We start from the raw sequence: 22,557 nt of genomic DNA, 5'->3' as shown, positions 1-22,557 counted from the left end.
AGTAATCTTATTTTTTAGATGAGGGAACTGAGGCTCAGATGGGTTAAATAAATGCCAAAGAAAATATTAAAACTAGGCCTTGAATACAAAGATTTCAACTCATTGTCTGACTGCAGTACTTTTTTTTTTTTTTTGTGATAACTAGTTGCTTTTCTAATAGTTTTAACTGGATATAAATGGAGCTACTATATTATTGTGTTTAGATTGGTAAACCCAAAGTGTGTTAATTTTTATTTATTTGAATAAGTTTTTATTTATGTCCAAAGAAGTATTTTGTTAATCTTTACTCTCTTTTGAAAGATTAATTGTGGCCTTTTGTTTTAGGAGGCAGTTCCCATGTTATACACAGCAGATACTTACGGAGCACTGTAATGAAGTGTGGTTTTGTAAATTCTCTAATGATGGCACTAAACTAGCAACAGGATCAAAAGATACAACAGTTATCATATGGCAAGTTGATCCGGTATGTACTCCAGAATCAGTGTTTAGATTGCAAAAAAGTAATTTTGAATTATATTCTTGGACTATATGTTTTAATATTTACATATATAATTATTTTGTCACTTTTCTCCTAAGTTGTCTAGATAATACATGCAGATTACTGTGGACTTGTTATGTGTCAGGGGCGCTGGGTTAGGTGGGGGGGCTGCTAACCCGTAGGTCAGCAGTTCTCTCATCCTCTCTAGAGGAAAGATGAGGCCATCGGCTTCCACGCAGGTCTGCAGCCTTGGAACGCATTTGGGGCGATCCTCCTCTGTCCTCCAGTGTCACCATGCATCAAAAGTGACTCCTTGAGGTTTGGTTTGTGATTGTGCAAAGTCTACCTGTGCATTATCCTCTGAATAACTTTTTTGAGATACTATCTTTTCAAGTGAGAAAGCAAGAATAAAAGTTACGTCATCAGGCTTATCTTGTAAGTAGAGTTAAAATTTAAGCCTAGGAATGTTTTGAGTTGCAAACATGTCTATCAATTTATATTTTTTGTTATTATTCTACTTAGACTAGATCTGTTGTCAGTTGTTGGTGGTTTGTTGTCTGACATCAAGTCACAACAAACTTGGTTTTCAAAGGCAGTAAATTGCAAGGGAGAAGGTTGCCCATCTTTTTACCTTAAAGTAGCTGGTAGATTTGAACCACATGCCTTTGGGCAGCACAGTTCTTTATCACTGAGCCATCAGAGCTCTCTTAGTTTACTAAGGAATAATTACTATTTTTCTTCTGTTTATCCTTCATTGTTTTGTGCGGCATTTTTTCCCCAGCCAGGTTAGCATTTTTTTGAGCGATGAAAAAGTTAATGATTCTAAACAGATTTAAGAAGGTGTACTTAACTTGGTTTAGGAGTTATTCACCTAAAATCATGATAGAAATAAATATTTTTAAATTTAACATTAAAATACAATAATAGTGGAGAATAAAGTTTTGAGAAATTCTCACCTGGAAAGAATAAAGGTAAGAGCCATGTTGTTGTTGTTGTTATGTGCCTTCAAGTCACTTGCAACTCATAGCGACCCTGTGTACAACCGCCCTAAACTCTGCTCTGTCCTGGGCCAATCACACTATCTCTGACACTCCCATCCCGATTATCCCAGTCACTGAATCCCACCTCATAGAGGGCCTTCCCCTCCTGTGTTGTCCCTCCACCCTCCCAAACATGATGTCCTTCTCCAAGGACCGCTCTCTCCTCACAACATGTCCAGAGTATGTTAGACAGAGCCTCAGAATCCTTGCCTCCAAGGAGCCACCTGGTTTAACCCTTTCCAGGACAAATCTGTTTGTTTTCCTAGCAGTCCATGGTATTCTCAATACTCTTCTCCAGCACCACAGCTCAAAGGCATCAATTCTCCTTCTATCCTCCTTGGTCATTGTCCAACTCTCTGATGCATAACAAGTGATTGCGAAGACCATGGCCTCTATCAGACACACCTTAGTCTCCAGAGAGACACCATTGCTCTTCAGTACTTTGGAGAGGTCCCTAACAGCAGACTTTCCCATGGCAATGCGCCTTTTAATTTCCTGGCTGCTGGTGCCAAGACTGTTGACTGTGGAGCCAAGCCAACTAAAGCTGTGTACAATCTCAATCTCTTCACCATCCATCCTGATGCTGCCAATTGGTCCAGTGGTGAGAATCTTTGTCTTCTTGACATTGAGCCTCAATCCATGTTGGAAGTAAGAGCCATAGATTGGAAATTTTAGGAAGAGACTTAGAGAGCATGCAGCAATTACCACCATACACCTGCACTAAGCTATGATGAAAGGTAATTAAGAAACAGTTCTTTGTTTTATGACAATGTCCTGGGTTTTTTTATATCTTATACCTTTTAGGGTCTAGCATACTTGTGAACTCCTCTTCAGAATTAGTTTATCCATTTGTTTTCATTGTCATAGAATTAGAATTAACCCTTAGCTGACCCTCCAGCAGGCTTTAGAGTCTGTAAACCGCATGGGAGGAGATTGCTCAATTTTCTCCCTTGGAGCAGCTGGTGGATTCAAATCATCTAGAGAGGTGTTGCCTTTGGGTTAGCAGCAAAACGTTGAACAGACTGAGCCAACACAGCTCCCTCCTTCTCCAAATATTTTTAAATGGCAAACACTTAACCCCAATTATTTATGTATATTAATAACTAAGGAAACCTAATAATACTGAAATGTTTTCTCAAGATACGTTTAAAATAATTCTAATATGTTTCTTTTTCACTAACCTATTAAATAACAAGTGCTAGTAGCAGACTAACTCCCAGAAGTGTAAAGTAATGCAGAGTATGAACGATATATAGAGTTACTTGCAAAACTACTAATAAACGACCATGCTAATACTCCTGTAGAAAATTGCCAGCTTTCAAGATTAAAGGAAATACTTTTAGGATGCCGTTAATATAAATACAGATCTAGCTCTTCCCATATAAATTCATAGACCAAAGAGTCTATCCATGACTACCTCCTGTAGGTCTGAGGTTAAAATTCCTGCTAAAGAAATGACACTTGTAATTGAATCTATTTGGAACCTTGCCCTCTGGGAACTAAGCTACCCTAGCCTGCTGTCCATAAGTCTGTTGTGACTGGGAGCAGCCCTGCAGGACAGAGTAGGACCAAGCTTTCCAGGAGTGCGTGTCTGTCTGCCTCTGAGCAGCTGGTGGTTTGCCTTTTCCGTGAGTGTCCCAGCACTTAACCCACTGTGCCACCAGGTCACCTCAATACATAAATTCTGTAATTTCTTCAATCTCTTCACCATCCATCCTGATGCTGCCAATTGGTCCAGTGGTGAGAATCTTTGTCTTCTTGACATTGAGCTTCAATCCATACTGAAGGCTGCAGTCCTTTACTCTCTGAAAGTAGTAGGTGAAATATTTACCATGGATTGCTAGGAGAACAAACATGTTTGTCATGGAGAGGGTTAAACCAAGGCTGCTCGTTGGAGGCAAGGATTCTGAAGCTTCGGCTGACATACTTTGGGCATGTTGTAGGAGGGACTAGTCTTTGGAGAGGGACATCGTGTTTGAGAGGGTGGAGGGACAGCATAGGAGAGGAAGACCCTCTATGAGGTGGATCGATTCAGTGATTGGGTAAATGGGAGTAGGTGTGTCAAGACAGTGAGGTTGACACAGGATAAAGCAGGGTTTAGGGCTCTTGTACATCGGGGTCGCTGTGACTTGCAAGCTACTCGATGACACGTAATAACAACAACAGTGCAAGTAGAGATAGAACAAGAGGCACCTTCAGTTGCCATGTCTCCCCCAAATTAAGACAGTGGGATGAAAAAGGGCAGAGTGAGAAATAAGACCAAAAAAAGTGTGTTCAAATCATAGGCTTTGAATTGTCTGAAAAGGAGAACAATATCAACATTACGCTTTACTGAGTTTTTCCAACAGCATTGTGCAAGGATATTTTCATTTAGCAAATATTTATTGTACACCTGCTATGTGCCAGGCCTCTTGCCAGGGAGGACAGGCTTGAGCGCATGATAGGGTATAGTTGTGCTGTGGTGAATGCTATAGCTGAAACTGGAGAGCCAAAGAAAGTAGGAACAGTAAATCACAGGTGAAAACTCAGGAAGACCCTTGCATGAGAGGAAACATGACTTGGCATTTTGAGGGATTAAAGGGAGTATTTGGGTAAACTAAAAGAGATAAAAGAAGTGAGGAGTAGCAGCCAGCTCCAGGAGTTTAGACTTCAGTGCCAGTGTTGCCCAGTATTTTTGCCAGAACTCTGGGTGCACAGAATGTTAATAGGTCTTACGTATACAAGGCTTTTGTTGTCAGATTAGCTTGAGAAATAGTTCATCTTTGGACTCCACTCTGCAATGTGAAGGGGTTTTGAGACTAATTTTGAGGTAGTTCTATTGCAGTGTCTCCTCTGGAACTGTTAATGATAGTGTTATGATAGAGCATTTTGCTATGTTAAGGAAGAAATTTGACTGCTTTCTCAGTACATGGTTTTCTTGTTTTTATTGGTTTGCATACAGTCTTTCATCTACACCGTGTTTCATACAAGTCGTTTGTGTTTTATACAGTTATCCCTATACATTGTGGTTCCTGTATGTTTTATACAGTCATTCCTGTACATTATATTTTGTCATTAATTAGTGTTTATCTATGCCTATTATTAGTGACTGGGGTACTAAGGGTAGGTGTGTCAAAAGACTGTGAGGTTGGCGCAGGATAGAGCAGGTTTCAGGACTGTTGTCCCTAGGGTCGCCGTGAATCTCAAGTGATTCGTTGGCACATATATAGCAACAACAAAATTATCACCCTGTCTTTTCAAATCTCTGTTGAACCTTCCTCATTCCCCCCTTTTCCTTTCCACTGACCTCTACTATCCCACTGATTTTTCCCCCTTTTTCTGCCTCCCCATCAAGATTTCCCCTTCCACTTTCGAACCTGTATACATGTAGAGCAAAAGAGGAAGACCCTTAATCAGATGAATTGATTGACTAGGCTAATGGGGTTAGGTAAGTCTGAGGCAGTAAGATTGGCACAGGATAGAGCAGGGATTAGGGGTGTTGTATATAGCATTGCTGTCTCAGGCAACTCGACGGTACATAACACACAACCACGTACATACGTTGCTCAGTTACCCTCAGATTTTCACAAAATTGGTCTTATGCAGTATTTACCCTTTGCGATTAAGTTATTTCACTCAGTATAATGCACTCTAGACTCTCACGTTACATAGTATTTTAGGAAATTCTTGTTCCTTAATGCTGCATAGTAATCCATTGTGTACCACAGTTTCTGAGTACATTAATTTGTTGATGGATATTTGGGCTACTTCCATTTTCTTGCTATTGTGAATAATGCTGCAAAGAACATAAGTGTACAAATGTCCATTCATGTTTCATTTTTTATGTCTTTAAGGTGTGTATATCCCTAGCAGTGGAATAGCTTGGTCATAGGGAATTTCTGTGTTCAGCTTTTTTGAGGAAACACCAAATTGCCTTCTGTAGCAATTGTACCATTTCGCAATCCCACCAGCTGTGCATGAGAGTTCCAGTCTCTCCACATTCTCTTCACCCTTTATTGTTTGTCATATTAAACTTTGTCACAGATACTGGGATGAGATGGTATCTAGATTTTTGTGCATGCTTTTTTTTTAAAGATAGGAAAAAGAATACAGAGAGAACCTTAAGATTTGCACTGATACTGTATGTTGTTCCAGTGCCTAGGATCCTTTAACATTTGATAAAATGAATTTTATTCAGTCTTCCACCAAAATAAGTCTAATAAGCAAATTATACTGATTAAATTAACATATTTCCACTTTTAATAGGTTTTTAAAAAATTTATTTTATTAATTTTAATGAACATTCATTCATTGTTGCACTTTTTTCCTTGCCCAGCTGGCACTTTGGTATACAGTGTCCCGTCCCGTCCCCCCCCCCATCCCTCCCACCGCCCCAGTACACTCCACTATGCAACCTTAATTCTGGACTCTTGTGATAACCATAATACCCTGTTATATATCGCTTTTAAATTATTCTCTCCCTCATCTGTTTCAATGCAGTATACATAATTTATCAAGTTTTTCTCAGTCTTACTCCAACCCTGATGTCAGTCCCATACTACAACAGTGGCACCATGCAGTATTTGTCCTTTTGTGACTGAGATATTTCACTCAATAATATCCTCCAGGGTCACCCATTTTGAGTAATATTGCATGAGTTCCTTTGTTTTTCAATGCAGCGTAGTATTCCATTGTATGAATATACCACAGCTTCTCTATCCATTTGTTTGTTGATGGGCACTTAGGTTGTTCCAACTCCTTGCTATTGTGAACACAGCCGCAATAAACATGGGTGTGCATATCTCTGCTTGGATGTCGGTTATGATCTCTTTAGGGTATATTCCCAGTAGTGGAATTGCTGGGTCAAATGGTATGTCTGTTTTCAACTTTTTGAGAAAGCGCCATACTGCTTTTCACAGTGGTTGCACCATTTTACACTGCCACCAACAGTGAATAAGGGTTCCAGTTTCTCCAAGACCCCGCCAGCATTTGTTGCTTGCTGCCCTGTTAAATTTTGCTATTCTGACTGGGGTGAGATGACATCTCATAGTTGTTTTGACACTATTAATAGATTTTAAAGTAGAGGGTTAGTATGTTGTATTGTTATTGTGTACCATAGAGTCAGAACTGATCCATAGCTGACCCTCTGGCAAGTTTTCAGAGGCAGTTAATCACACAGGAGGAAATTTCCCATCCGTCTCCTGTAGAGCAGCTGGTGCTTGCCACTAGGCCATCAAAGCTCCCTAATTTAAAGATTTAATGCCTTTTTCCCCCTACCCTTTACTTACATAATTAGTACCTGTGGCTTAGTGTTAAGTAGTTGTATTGCCAACCCAAAGGCAAGTGGATTCTAATCCACCAACTGCTCTGCAGGGGAGAAAAATGGGTAGTCTACTCCCAGGTACAGCCTCTGAAAACTCACTGGAGAGTCAGCTGTGAGTCATTTGCAGCTTGACAGTATGCACACATAATTTGATTAATATAGACAGTCGATTTTTTAGTTACATCATTTTATTATCATACTGGTTTGTTTACAAAGTTCGAATACATTGTTTATCACACAGGAACTTTTTCTTTACCACCACCCCACCACCTCCCCCATCCTCACATCAAATTGTACAACCTTATGATTAACACACACACACACAACCCACCCATCCTCACCTCTCTGCTTCTACTTTTCCCCCCTCCTTGGATCACCATATTCATTCTACAACAGTGGGGTTTTTTTTTTCCGTTTTTTTTTTTTTTGGGCCGGGTTTGTTTTTTTCGGCTTATTGTTTTCCGTTCCTTCCCAGTTCGGTTAGTAATTTACAAAATCATTGCTCTTATGTGCTGCATAGTATTCCTTTGTGTGAATGTATATAATTTCTCAATCCATTCGATTGCGGTTGGACATCTGGGCTGTTTCCATGTTCTTGTGATGGTGTATAATGCTGCTGTGAACATTGATGTACAAGTCTCCATTTGTGCCTCAGTTCTTATTAGGGTATATTCCAAGTAATGGAATAGGTGGGTCATGTGCCGTTTCTATGTTCAGCTTTTTGAGAAAGCACCAAACTGCCTTCCAGAATAATTGTACCGTTTTACAACCCCACCAATAGTGTGTAAGAGTTCCTATCTTACCACATCCTCTCCAATATTTATTATTTGCAATCCTGTTAAACTGCCACTGCTACTAGAGAGAGATGGTGGCTTATTGTGGTTTTGATTTGCATCTCTTATTGCCATTGATTTGGAGCATTTCTTAATGTGTCTTTGTTATTTGAATAATCTTTTCTGTGAAAAGTCTTTCCATGTCTCTTGCCCATTTTGTAACTGAGTTATGAATAGTTACATCATTTTTAAGAGTTTGTCATCAGTATATAAGCAAGCAACTATTTGTGCAAATCAGGAATGTGACAGTGAATGGAAATTTGTTGCTGAAAATTCTGCTTCTAGCCAGAAATATTTGACTTATTTGTATAATGATGCAAGCCATTATGGCCTAGTCATATTGCTAATCAAATACAGATGCCTTTGCCTAACACCATCTTCACCACCACGCATGAACAATCAGAAGTAGTTATTAACTATTCCATATGTCAAAGCAGTACAGAAGGCAGTACAGATAATTTCTCAATGACATTTCTGTGAGTCAAGGAGGAAGATTCAACCTAAGTTTGCTAGACTAGTTCCAGCTGTTTGTAGGTTATTAGAATTTCCCACAACCCAAAACTTGGGCTCAAGACTTGATTCTAAGGGATCTCTGGTGGCCTCGTGGCAAGAAGCGGCACTCAATCCCAGAGGTGCACAGTTCAAATCCTCCAAATGCTCTGCTGGAGGAGGAGGGGCGATCTCCTCCTGTACCAGTCAGATTCGATTTGACAGTACACACACAAAAAATAATGAACTTTTTTTAAACAAAAGGCTTGATTCTAAAACTGAACTCTTCTTGCTTCCATTTCTAGCCAAATTCTTTCTTCCTCTAGACCATGACAACCTCTGGAATCTGGAAGTTGTCTTTTGAACAGTACTTGTCACATTTTCTGTACCAGTTTTATTTCCCAGATGCTTTTTTATCTGACTGGCCTCTTTCTATCTGGACCATTCCAGTGCAAAAGTCTCATTTGATATCTTAACTGTTAATGAATGTTGGGTTGGTTTATTATGAGTTTCCATAATATGCTGAGTCTCTTCATTGTGACTCTTCGATGTTGGAATTCTCTCCCTGAAGTTAAATACTGTGTTACATATTTTCGGGTTAAGATTTTTAGTGGGGAAATAAAAGATTTTAAGTGACTCTTCAGTCACAGTTAAACTTTTACCCCAAAGTAAGCATGTATGTTTTCCCAGCCTTGTGACCTGCTCCTTCCTCATTTGCGTTTCCTAATTCAGTCTCAGTAACTGATGGAAGCCAGTATTCAAATCCAGATGTGCACTGTAAATTGAGGCAAAGTTCTGAACTTTTTTGGGTTAGGTGAAAATTTACCCAAAAAAGAAATGATTTTTTTTATTCAGCAGTTCACACACTTTGATTTATATGACATTGTTTACATGACAGTATCTGTTCCCTTTTTTTCTTTGTTTACCATTTGTCTCAGCCCTGCTTTCCTATCCTGTCTATAGTTCTTTTTTTATCCTTTTATTTGTTTTGTTGTTTGGTTGATTTTGTTCTGGTTTTATTTTGCCTTTTCTGTTGTTTGTTTTTTTTCTATTTTATTTTGCTGTTTGTGTTTTATCCTCTTGATCTCATATGGTTGGGGATGGGAGATATACTCATGTTCCTTCTGTCTCCTTCCAGATGTTAATAATATGGTCCTGTCCATCATTTGCCTGGAAGGGAAATGAGTCCAGATTCAGGCTCAAAAGCATTCAGGGGATCATAAGGGACGTGGTCTCAGGAGTTTTCCAGTCTCCCAGCAGATCAGGATTTATAGAGATTAAATGAGATATTTTTGTGAATACAGTCTGGTATATTGGTTAGCACTAAATTTAAATGACACTGACTGCTTTGCTGATCAGCCACTGCTGTTGAGTCCGACTTGAGTTGACTCAGAAGCTGACACTCCAGCAGATTTTCAGAGACTGTAAATCACATGGGAGGAGATTGCCCATCTTATTCCCATGGCGCAGCTGGTGGTTTTGAACTACTAGAGAGGCATCACCTTGTTCTCTACAAAGTACGCCACCAGAGCTCCTTGCTTTTGCTGGGAGGATTGTAAAATGGAGTGGCTACTTTAAAACAGCATGCCATCCAAATAGGAAATAACGAAAAGTTGCAGTTCATTGCTAGTCATTTGCCCAAAAGAAATGAAAACGTGCATCTCTCCAAAGCTTATAGAAGCAACATTATTCATCATGGCAGTGCTATTATTCAGACCATGAAAGCACCCAAATGTCTGTCAGCTGATAGTGGGTAAACTTAATGTTGCTATATCAGTACTTGTGTGCCATCCAGTCAGAACCGCCTTCCAGCAGGTTTTCAGAGGCTATAAATTGCACAGGATGAAGTTGCCCATCCTCCCCAGTGGACCACTTGGTAGACTTGAACCACCAGGGCTCCCTTATCAGTAGAGGGGGGACATTATTCAGCAATCAAAAGAAATGGACTTCCTAATAAAATCCTTCCCAGACTGAATGCCTGGGGGGTGGTGGTGGATGGAATACAGAAGCATGTTGCGGTGTAGATACACCTTGAAAGTTTTATGTGAAGTAGAATGAGCAGTCACAAAAGATCACATTTCAGATACGTAAACTGAGAGAGAGAATTAGCAGTTGGCCGGGGCTATCATCAAAGAACTGGTTCTTTGTTTCAGTTCATTTCCAAGGCTATTAAGTCTTCACAGAAGCCAACTGTGTCATTGTGGCTCCCTGTTACTGGCGTGTAGACAACAGGCCTTTTAGTTAACATATGAATGCTTTGATCACTGAGCCACCAGAGCTTCTTGGCAGCTAATGAGTATGTAAGGGGTTTTTCTCGGAGAGGCTGATAGTGTTTTTAAAGTGGGTCACAGTGATAGTTGACCTGACTCTGAATATGCTAACAGTCACTAAACTGTACACTTGAAAAGGATAAGTATTGTAGTGTTGCATATTATATCTCGGTAAAGTTGTGTAGTGAGAGATTGTGATACCCATCTGTTCTCTGTTACCCTGAAAGGTTCTTTACGATAAATTCTGTGCGATCTTTATCTCGTCATTTCATAAACTGTGCCTTGCCTTTAATAGATGTTATAATAGATACAGTCTTTCTGAAACAAGCTATTGGCAATTTAGTCAGGATAAAATTTATATGAAATTTTTTTTTACATTCTTCAAACAAAGTATGTCAGCTGCTTTTAAGGTTTTGTGCCAACTGACAGTGGCTTTAGGCACGAGGATTAACTCAGTTACCTTTGTTTTCTTCTAGGATACTCATCTGCTTAAACTGCTTAAAACCTTAGAAGGACATGCCTATGGTGTTTCTTATATTGCATGGAGTCCAGATGACAACTATCTTGTTGCTTGTGGTCCTGATGACTGCTCTGAGCTTTGGCTTTGGAATGTACAAGTGAGCAATCCTTGGCTTAGCTTTTAATTAAAACATCATCATACTGCGTGTATTTATCATAACTTTGTTCATCAATTGAACAGAGCTCTTTAACCTAAACTATTACATCACTTATAAAAGATAATTAAGAGTAGATCACAAGTGTCTAGATTCATGTATTATGCTGAACATAATAGGTTTTTAAGTATTATGGGGAATGTTTTTTATTGTACTATTAAATTTATACTGTTTACGATGGTGCTTGCATCTCAGAGTTTCATAGTGATTTCATAGCTTCATAGTTTGCCTTTCAAATATGAATGCATTGGCATCAAACCTTTTTTTCCGTTCTAATGGAAATCACACCATCTCCTTTATTTGTATTTAGTATTTCATTTTTGTAAAGCAACATGCTACTTTGAGTACTTTTCATTATAGGCCTTATTCCTATTTCTAAATGAGCACACTTGAACTTTGTTTGAAGTCTCACTTTAGAAAAACTCAACGTTAGTCACTCCCATTCTATACTGTCCATGTCTTGGAGACCTTATCATTACAATTTAAAACAAAACAAAGAAACGTAACTATATAATCTGGCAAGTTAGATGATGGTCTTATTCTGTTTAACCAACGTCAAGGCAAAAAAATAAGCAAACCTGTAAGTTAGGTCTAAAATCTGATGGGTAAGATTTCTAGTCCAGGGACCATTAAGTAAATTGATTTTTACCAAGAATGTAAAGATAAAACTCCAGGTTAGCACTATAATAAGGATTGTATAGCAAATAAAAGGAATACTAAGGTGTACCTAAAGATGAAACACCTTAATTCTAAGTTTACTATTTTAATATTAAAATCTTCTTAGTGTTTAGTTATTTCCTTCTATTTAAATCCTGTCATTTTATTAAGAACATTATTTTAAAATGTAGACATTATAGTGATGGACCTTTATGCTCACCACCTTACATTCAGTAATTTAAAAGTCTCATTTTAGGGTGTTTTTAATGTGTATTTATGTGTGTGTATATATACATATGAACATCATATGCTTACGTGTGTGTGTGTGTGTGTGTGTGTGTGTGTGTGTGTGTGTACACGTACATATATATAATTTGATAGTAAATTCCCTGGATATGGAGACATGTCTGTGAGAAAATGATTCTCTGTGTAACCAAATGATGTTACTGTATCTAAGAATACGAACTGCAGTTCTGTAGTATTAACCAGTACTCATTTCAGAATCAAAAATTCCCAATTATTAAAATCTCTTGGCCATTTTTTTAGTAAATCAGAACTCAAAATTCACACATTTTAATTGTGTTAGGGAGGTTGACATAGAGAGAGACTGGCTTTCTCTCAATAAAACAGAAATTAATTGGAATTAAATAATACCATTTTTTCCCCATTAAAAGCTTTTTCTTCCTGCAGAGGAAGGAGATGTAGAATCGTAAACAGAAGTCCATTGTCAACGAGCAGCTTCGGCTTCCAGGGACCCTCCCTCAGGTTTCTGAGGCAGGAGATTCTTGTGGGAGGACACAGAGGTGTCCATTAGAGCAGTGATGGGTTCCACCTGCTGGCTTCCCTCTCACAGCCCTATGTATTACACACTACAACAGCAGATTCTTAAATCATCTAATAACAAATTCTTCATTTATTGTGCCTTTAGTTTTCCTTTGAATCCGTTTTTAATTTCTGAAGAACTAGCTATCCTACTATAAATGTTTTACCGTGTTTTACTTTATTTAAATCTCTTCTAACAAGGTGTTGTTTTTTCCATTCTCAGTTGTTGCCTTGTGTTTTTAATATTTTGATACCCTTAAATATACTCACTGAACTGAATATAACAAAAAAAAAATCATTTCTGGCTGACTTCTGTCATATTTGTGAATAGAAAACTCCACAGGTTCTAGAATATATATTTATCTGTGCTTCTAAATTTTTATTTGAACTGCTACTATAAATAAAGCAACCCAAAAGGTAAATAGATGAGAGAGAATAGCTGACAACTTGGGGAAAGGATTTAGAAGACTAAACTTTCTTCCGCAGTGTAAGGGAGGCATCTAATTTTCTATTTTTGTTCCCTCTTTGTTTTTACTACTTGCCCCATTTCCTAATCATGCCCTTTGTTTTCACTCTTTTATTTTTACTTTTGATTACCCATTTCTCACAGGAAGTTATGCCCATGTACTTTTTATTATACCAAGGGCAGCTCTTATCTCTCAGATCCTGTTTCTAATCCATGAGCAAAAATGGAGTCAAGACTAGATTAAATGGTATGTGTCTTCCTTCTAAGTTGAATAACTTAGAAAACATTTAACAGGAGGATATCTGAGGGTTGTGACCACTAAATGTCCTTTCTTAGTTGGGAATGCTTTAGAATGGTTATGCTAAAACAATGCAGAAATTCCTTTTTCTTTTGAAATAAAGTTCTATATTAAAATTCTTTTCCATTTTGTCTTCCCTCCTATATTTTTAACATCTTGAATGTTAAATTGAACATAAGTGGGCTTGTGGCTTAGTGGGTGAAGAATTGCACTGCCAACTCGAAGGCAGGTAGGTGCTTTAGATCCATCAGGTGCTCTGTGGGAGAAAGACCTATCTCCTCCTGGCACCTTACAGCCTCTGCCGAGTCAGCTGCAAGTTGATTCCACATCAGCAGCCAGTTCAGTTGTTGACACTCTGGCTCAATTTAAGACCATAGCTTTTCTACAACTTAAATTTTTGAGGAATTTGCTATCATAGTAACTACATTTTTAGACTAAAATTTATATGACACTAAGACTGAAAAGTGGAAGCTCAGAAGAATAGATTTGAACTTTTCATCATCTTGCTTGAGAAGAATTACATATTTCAGCTTATGAATACAAGAAATTTAAGGTGAGGGTGTTTAGCTCATGGTATTTCTTTTTTGGGTCACCTATACCAGGCATCATTGAACTTCTGGGATTTGTCTTACTAAAGTCTCTTCGAGTACTACAGTGTTTTTTATAAAACTAGTTAAAGCAGTCTTGTACTAAACTTAACAAATACATGACTATTCTTTTTCTCTTTTCTTTTGCTTAAAGCTCTTAGCAAAGATATCAATAAGGCTTACCCACAGTTTTATTTCTTTGTAGACGGGAGAGCTAAGGACAAAAATGAGCCAGTCTCATGAAGACAGTTTAACAAGTGTAGCTTGGAATCCAGATGGGAAACGTTTTGTAACTGGCGGTCAGCGTGGGCAGTTCTATCAGTGTGTAAGTATTCTGTGTCCCTTTTGAAATGTCTGTTTAAACATAAATTTAGATTTGTTGAAATAAGAGGCTCTCTGTCTCGGAGACTTTCTGTGATGATGGAAATGTTCTACAGCTGCACTGTCCTGTATGTAGTAGCTGCTAGTATGTGGGGAGCAATTGAAATTTGACAAGCAAGACAGAGGGCCTGAATTTTTACCAAGCTCTTTCCCCCCCCCCCCCCCCAGATTTTTGGCTCTGACTTACCAAGCTCTTTTTAAATAGCTACATGTAGCTCTTTGTACTTTATTGGACCTTGCAGTCCTTGACTAGACTGAAGTTAAAGAGGAAATCTTTTTAACATACCTTTAAAATGAGACCAGCAAAATTAAGCTGTTTAGGTTTGGGGGAGATGGGTTTTTGGTTTTTTCTTTTTCCTGCCTCACCATTTAAAATGTTACACAAATCTTAGACTTTGAGCTTTGTCATACTTAAATTGTTTTTCTAAATATCTTTGATCTCCTAAATAAGTTCTTATATTATGGGAATGAAAAGATTTCTTTTTAAATTTCTTTTCCGTTTTTTATTATACTAGTTTATCTTTTAAAATTTTTTATAGTTAGAGTTTTTTATATTAACTTTTGTATATTTGAAAATAAGCAGTGTTAAATGTTGGCAGTAGACTATCATAAATATCTAAGGTGTAAAGATGGTAAGTGCTGCCAAAGAACTCTTCAATTTTTATACAGAGTATCTTTAATCAGCATCTCCTCTGCTCTTTTGGATTGTTGGAATGATACAAATTGAATAGTAGTTAAAAGCCTATGTAAGCAGACACATTTAAGACCAAGAATAAGCAAGCTAATAAACCACATCAAATAATTTCTAGATAGCCAATGATCACTTGCCAAAAAGACTGGTAGGGAGCTCTGGTGGCCTAGTGGCAAGAAGCTGCATTACAATCCTGAAGGCACGTGGTTCGAGGCCACTAGCTGTTCTGCAGGAGAAAGAGCTGCAGTCTCCTGTGCAAGTCAGATCCCATTTGATGGTACAAAACAAGAAAAAACAAACAAAGACAGGCAGCCATTACAAATTAGCAGTTTATTAACCATCCATGAAGCATGTGGATTCTGATGTCCTGTTATCTCTACCTGGTTTTTAATTCCCTGGCTATAAAAAAATTATGTACACTTCTGCAGTGTGTGCCATCCCATAGCATGTGGAACCTTCAGGGCATAGGCCTGCTGGTTCCTCCCTGTAAAATGGGAATAAGAACAGCTCTAAAAGCAATGAAAATCATTGAAAGATAATTTCTGTTTAAGAGCTGTAATCTATAAAGCATGTTAACAAATGTTGTTTTTTAAAGCATTATAATAGATTCCTGTGTTCTATTCAAAGTTGTACTTAAGGGTTTGTTGGGTTTTTTATTTTTGTTTATTTTATACTTGTTTGCTTATAAAATCGTACATAAGATTTTAAGTGTATCATTTTTAATATTACAACTTCTGAATATTATAGGACAAGTCCCAATCTATTGTATTTTAAAATATTTTTTGATTATTTGATGCTAGAAATGAGGGGTTTTTATTTGCTTTCTTTATATTTTGTTTATGAATTATAATTGAAAATAAACTTATCCAAAAATCCTTTATCTCTACCCTTTTAGGTATTTTAAAAAGACTTTATCTCTGTTAGAATTCTGAGAATTAAAAACCTATCTGAAAAAATTAACTTGTGATCAATTTCCAGAAAACCCAAGCTAATACATAAAATTACTGCTAAAGAGAATTAGGGAGCTCTGGTGGCCTACTGGTAAGAATCTGTGCCACAATCCTGAAGGCACGCAATTGGAATCCTCCAGCTGCTTCACAGGAGAAGGATGGGCATTCTCCTCCTGTGCAATTACTGCCTCTGAAAACCCACTCTGTGGTCAGCTCTTGAGTTGGTTCTGCCTCGCTGGTACATAGCAAAAACAAAGGAAAATTTTGGGGGTGCTTTCTTGCCTCCTGAGTGCTGTTCAGCAGTACTAATAGCTGTTCTCTCCTGCTAGGATCTAGATGGTAATCTTCTTGACTCCTGGGAAGGGGTGAGAGTGCAATGCCTTTGGTGCTTGAGCGACGGGAAGACTGTTCTGGCATCAGACACACACCAGCGGATCCGGGGCTATAACTTCGAGGACCTTACAGATAGGAACATGTAACTATTTCTTTTCCATTAAACAGTGATTATCTTGTTTATATTAACTGCAGTGGCATTTGATTTTAGTACTCATTAGCTCAAATTCTTTTTCTTATTTGAAATAGTGAATGAAGGGAAAAGTTGTGATATGGAACATAGTGAGCTAGGACATTTTACATTTTAATTGATTGCCTTGATGCTTCATATATTATTTTTGACAAGTCACCTCTTCATTACAGAGTACAAGAAGATCATCCTATTATGTCTTTTACTATTTCAAAAAATGGCCGATTAGCTTTGTTAAATGTAGCAACTCAGGTAAGTTAATATCATTTTCATAAATTAAATTGCCTTAGTTGCGACTTTATCTTAATTATGATTTTTAGTGTATAAACTAAATTTTTACTTACACTTGCCTGTTACTCTGTGTTTTTGATCCTTAAATATATAGAACCAACCATTAATGTATCAGAACATTTTAATAAATAGAGAATGAAAAGGTTTAAATTACCATTTAAATAAATATATTCTTTTGCCTCCAGGGAGTTCATTTATGGGACTTACAAGACAGAGTTTTAGTAAGAAAATATCAAGGTGTCACACAAGGGTTTTACACAATTCATTCATGTTTTGGAGGCCACAATGAAGACTTCATCGCTAGTGGCAGTGAAGGTGAGTGCATCCTACACTTTGTGAAGGTCGTCTCTTGTCTCTAAGCTAAATGAAGATGTTAAGATTTATGTGTTGTTTATCTAGATCAGTTAATTTCTCCTTTGAGCTCACTGTGTTGTGCTTAGGTAGCTCTGGTGGCAAAATTCCTGGGGAGTTGTACTATTGACCCAAAGGCAGTGCACCCCTGGCAGGACCGATTCCCCAGCAGCTTCAGGGGAGAAAGACAGGCAGTCTCCGCCTGTACTCTTTCTGCCTCCTGAGAAGCTGCTGGGGGTGGGGGGAAAACATGACAGCCTGAGTCCATGTGTCTCGACTACAACGAGCCTAGTGTGTTGTCTGGAATAGCTGTGCCCTTTTTGGCCATGTGGAGGTGTGTTCAGTTGATCTGTCACATCAGGATTTGGGTAAACCATGCTTTTGGATTCTTTTTTGTGTGTGTGTGGGACTGGTGATTTTACAGGATAAATGTAGGGGTGTTAACTGAAAGATTGGCAGTTTGAACCCACCAGCACTTCTGTGGGAGTAAGAGGTCACTGTGTGTCCCTGTAAGGATTTGTATCTGTGGAAAGCTGGTGGGAGGGTCCCTAGAGTCAGAATCAACCGGGAGGCGGTGCATTTGGATTTTGTTGATTTCTCACTAGTAGCCATGCGTTTTGCATAAACTTGGGCAGAATAAATTCTAAGTAGATTTTCAGTTATGTTTGGTTTTTTTTAGGTGACCATAAAGGATAATTCTGTTCAGTAATCCCTTTTTCCTAGTAATTAAAAAAATACATATGTCATTGTTTTACATGAATTTATAATCAAGTTATTTTCTGTATAAATTGTCTCTTTTTTTGTCACTGTTTTTTATTGATTTGCAACTCCCCAGTAGACAGGATCAGTTTTGTTTTAATTAATGTTAATGAAAGTTTACAGAGACTAGATTTGCAATTGTTGCACACACACTTTCCTCCCTGCCCACCCCTCCCCCCAGTTTGCTCTTCTCTTTGAAAAATAAGAAAATACTCTTTCATTGTTACACAGTCCCTTTCCCCCAGTCCACTCTACTATGCAGCCTTCATTCTGGACTCTTGTCATGACAATGATACCTAATCATATATGCAGTATACATTATTTATCCCCTCTTTTCTCATTTCCCCCCCAACCCCAGTTTCAGTCCCTCTTTACAACAGTGGCATTATGCAGTATTTGTCTTTTTGTGACGGAGATATTTGACTCAGCATAACATCCTCCAGGTCACCCATTTTGTGTAATATTGCATGGGTTCCTTGATTTTCAGTGCTGCATAGTATTCCATTGTGTGAACATACCACAGCTTCTCTATCCAATCGTTTGTTGATGGGCACATTGTCTCATTTATTCTTGATCAGATGGGGTAGGGACTGTTAATTTGCCTTTTTTACAGATGGAGAGTCAGACTCACAGAATTATTTGTGTAAGAATATAAAACTCAATTGTGTGCTCCAGCTTTACATCCTAACCCTTTGAGCACCGTATGGTTTGATAATGCTTAACAGTTGTACAAAAGCTGAAAGTAAAAAAAAAAAAAGAAAAAGAAAAAAAAATATTAACAAAAAAAAAGCTGAAATTACCAGAATTCATTCTACTACTCTTTTTTAATAAATTGATTATTTTCTGATCATACGTATTTTAGACATATGTCTAAGTTAGTATTTTATCTGATTTAAAATAGGAATTGTTTAAAAATATGTTAACCCAGATAAATGAAGCAATAATATTGGGGCATAAAAATAATGGCAAGGTATCAGTACCCAATATATTCCAGCTACTACTGCTGCAAAGTAAGATAATTATAAAACTAGTGAATCTATATTTGTAAGCTATTTCAAAGAGAACTGGATTATGAAGTAAACTCTTGGTGGTGATGGTTGTTAAGTGCCATTGAGTACAACTCACAGAGACCCTATGAACAAAAGATCTGAGCCCTACTCTATAACTTCCATCATTTGCCTAATGTTCATAAAGTTTGCAAAGGCCTGTTGTTTAAAAAGTGGATGTCAATCCTGCTTCCAAGCCTGTCTTAATCTGGGAGCTCTGCCAAAACTTACCCACAATGGGTAACCATTATGACATTTGACATACCAGTGACACAGTGTTCAGTATCACAGCAACCCCAAGTTACCTCAGTACAGCAAACCTGACAGACAAGTGCTCTACTACTCAGTGTTCTTCCCAAACACAATTTACAAGCAGGTTCAAGGACAGCCCTCAGGCCCGACCAACTTTTAAATACAAAGGCCCACCCACCAGATCCTAATTGCTTTAAACAAGAGGCTTCCATTCCACAGCTGTTTGTTGCCTAATCCAGGCAGCCAGTCAGTTTAAACAAGAAGCAAGATTGTGTACCTTTTACTATATAAGATGAAGCCTGGCTTTATCTGTACCAGAAAACCTGCTCTTCTGAGGTATTTATGGATTCTGACAAAGACTTTTAAAGACTCATTTTTACTATGAAGTATGTGAACATCTTTCTTCATCCCAAAAATCATTGAATGGGGGAGAAGATTGGGAAGGAAAGAACATGGCTCTTTTGGTGATAAATCTGAGTTCAATTCTGAGTTCATTTCTTTACCTGTTGGTTTGAGCAAATACTGTTATTCAGTTGGTTGGGTTTATTTTATTGAGGGGTTTTTCCGTTGACTTTTCCTATTAAGCTTGCTGCTTGATCTTTTACTTCTCCTAACTCTCAGAAAAGCCACACCTCACCAGTGTTTGGGGAGAAAATGGGTAGTTGCCGCCCATGTAATTCACATCCTCCAGAAACCCACTGGAAGGTCAGCTTTGAGTTAGATGTAACTCAACTGCAGTGGCTTTCTTTTTTACTCTATAGATATTTACCCTCCCCCTGTTCTCTTCATTCCTGATTCTGATGGGTGTTTTTTCCCTTCATGAGTATGTTTCAGAATACTCCACGGTAGTTTGTAGCCTTCAAGTACCTTCAAAGTACTTGCAGTACACCAAGTACTACTCGTTGGTTTGAAGTCAAAGCAACTTTGATGGGCTTCCAGAGCTGTAAAATACACAGGAGGAATTGCCCATCTCTCTCTTTGTCGTGGAGGAGCTGGTAGATGAACCACCAGAGAAACAATACTGTGTGTTAGCAGTGCACTCCCCTCTGGGCTGCACCCTCAGAGCTCCCAATGAGCACCTTCAAGTCTGATAGTTTAATAAAGTGATGTTCTATTCTGCTTGGGACTAAAAATGAGACATAACTGACAAAGGGGTTTTTTTTCTTATTACTCAGGTAGTTTAGAATGGTTAAAATGCTTTGAACACCAATGAAATAAATAAAACCTGCTATCATCAAGTCAACTCTGACTTGGCACAGCCCTATATGCCAGAGTAGAACTGCCCCAAAGGGTTCCCATGGCCCTGTCTCTCTTCGAGCTGCTGGTGAATTCAAACTGTTGCCCTTCAGTTAGCAGCCAAGTACTGCACCACTGCACCTTCAAAATATAATGCACTGCCAGAGTCCCTTCAAACGTGGAGTGACCCTAGAGGAAAGAGTAGATGTGCCCTGGAGGACTCTGAGCTTGTAACTAAGTCTTTACAGAAAATCAGAGTACCTCGTCTTGCTAGTGGGTTCAGACCACCAGCTGCTGGTTAACAGCCACAACGCTTAACATCTGTGCCACCAAGGCTCCTTCATTGGCCAGGGTGAATATACATTCTCTCCCAGTGTGAATAACTGCAGTCATCCATTTGTCATCTAATTACAAGGCATATATTTCAAGGCCTCTAAACGCTCTAACATATGAAGACTTGTATAAAATAGAGCAATTAGAAGACCATCCCCCAAAACATTGTGCCAGTAGCACAAGCTTTCTCATTATACTGGTAATAATAAAAACTGGACTGACTTTTAACTTTGAGTAAGTACTACATGTCCCAGACTGATTTCAAGCAGAATTTGAACTTGAAGCATGTCACTCTGATCTTGAATACTTCTGATTTTTTTTTTCTACCTCTACAGCAAATATCTTCTATAGTTACACATTCACAGAATCTCTTTCTCCAAATATATACAGATTGCCTTTGGATTCTGTAGTTCAAAAGGAAACCGTCAATTTAGCTTCCTCCCCCTCTTATTTCAAACTAAGACTCAGACTCATTACCATCAAGTGAGAACCAGCTGGTGGCTGACTCTCCTTCGAGGTTCCCAGATGGTACTTGCATAGAAGATGGCCAGTTTTCTTCCTCAGGATCCCTGGTAAATTTAAACTTCTGAGCGGCCCCGCCTTTGAGTCAACAGTGCTACTGCCTGCCAGCTGAGCCACCAGAGTTCCCTCTCTTAAGCAAAGAAAAAATATTAACAAAATCCTTGAACAACAGAGCACTTCTCAAAAGGATAAAATCTGCATTTTCAAGTAGCCCCTTTATCTTTCTCTTTACATACACACAAAAGAGTTCACAGACATTCTAGCTTTTTATTTTTATATCTGAAACTTTGAGACCCAGGCATATTCTCAAATGACGAGTTCTGCTACTGTAAAATTTCCTCATTTGGCAGCACTCCTGCAGAGAATGTCCATATTCAAAACACATTTTCGTGTGTTGTTATGTGCCATCGAGTCGTTTGCGACTCATAGTGACCCTATGCACAACAGCCCTAAACCCTGCTCTATCCTGCGCCAACCGCACTGCCTCTGACTCACCCATCCAGATTACCCCAGTCACTGAATCAATCCATCTCATAGAGGGTCTTCCCCTCCTGCGCTGTCCCTCCACCCTCCCAAACATGATGTCCCTCTCCAAGGACCCGTCCCTCCTGGCAGCATGTCCAAAGTATGTCAGACGAAGCCCCAGAATCCTTGCCTCCAAGGAGTAGCTTGGTTTAATCCTCTCCAAGATGAATCTGTTTGTTTTCTTGGCAGTGCATGGTACATTCAGTACTCTTCTCCAGCACCACAGCTCAAAAGCATCCACTCTCCTTCTGTCCTCCCTAGTCATTGTCCAACTCTTTGATGCATAACAAGCGATTGCAAACACCATGGCCTGTATCAGGCACACCTTAGTCTCCAGAGAGACAGCGTTGCTCCTGAGTACTTTAGAGAGGTCCCTAACAGCAGACTTTCCCATCGCAATACGCTTTTTGATTTCCTGACTGCTGGTGCCAAGAGTGTTGACTGTGGAGCCGAGCAAACTGAAGCTGTGAACAATCTCAATCTCTTCGCCATCCATCCTGATGCTGCCAATTGGTCCAGTGGTGAGAATCTTTGTCTTCTTGACATTGAGCCTCAGTCCATACTGAAGGCTGCAGTCCTTGACCCTTCGCAGCAAGTGCATGAGGTCCTCCTCAGTTTCAGCAAGCAGGATTGTGTCATCTGTATAACGTAGATTGTTAATAGATCTTCCACCAATTCTGATGCCACAATTCTCCTCATAGAGCCCAGCCTCTCGGATAATCTGCTCTGCATACATGTTGAAAAGGTATGGAGACAGGATGCATCCCTGGCGTACACCCTT

At 38.7% G+C, this 22,557-nt stretch overlaps 1 protein-coding gene across 2 annotated transcripts in view; it reads left to right on the top strand.

Annotated features, from left to right (window-relative positions):
* WDR26 (WD repeat domain 26) overlaps positions 1-22,557 on the top strand; it is a 60,431-nt gene that overhangs the window by 26,721 nt on the left and 11,153 nt on the right. For both annotated transcript variants that reach the window (XM_006898048.1, XM_006898047.1), the window contains exons 7-12: positions 325-463; positions 10,889-11,029; positions 14,122-14,241; positions 16,268-16,413; positions 16,635-16,713; positions 16,938-17,067. In XM_006898048.1, the coding sequence (XP_006898110.1) occupies positions 325-463; positions 10,889-11,029; positions 14,122-14,241; positions 16,268-16,413; positions 16,635-16,713; positions 16,938-17,067 (755 nt within the window). The remainder of the gene's footprint in view (positions 1-324; positions 464-10,888; positions 11,030-14,121; positions 14,242-16,267; positions 16,414-16,634; positions 16,714-16,937; positions 17,068-22,557) is intronic.

Source organism: Elephantulus edwardii, unplaced genomic scaffold (assembly GCF_000299155.1).
Source record: "Elephantulus edwardii isolate Elephantulus edwardi_28Jun2011 unplaced genomic scaffold, EleEdw1.0 scaffold00218, whole genome shotgun sequence".
NCBI classification, from domain to species: Eukaryota; Metazoa; Chordata; class Mammalia; order Macroscelidea; family Macroscelididae; genus Elephantulus; species Elephantulus edwardii.
This window is presented reverse-complemented; position numbering and strand designations above follow the sequence as displayed.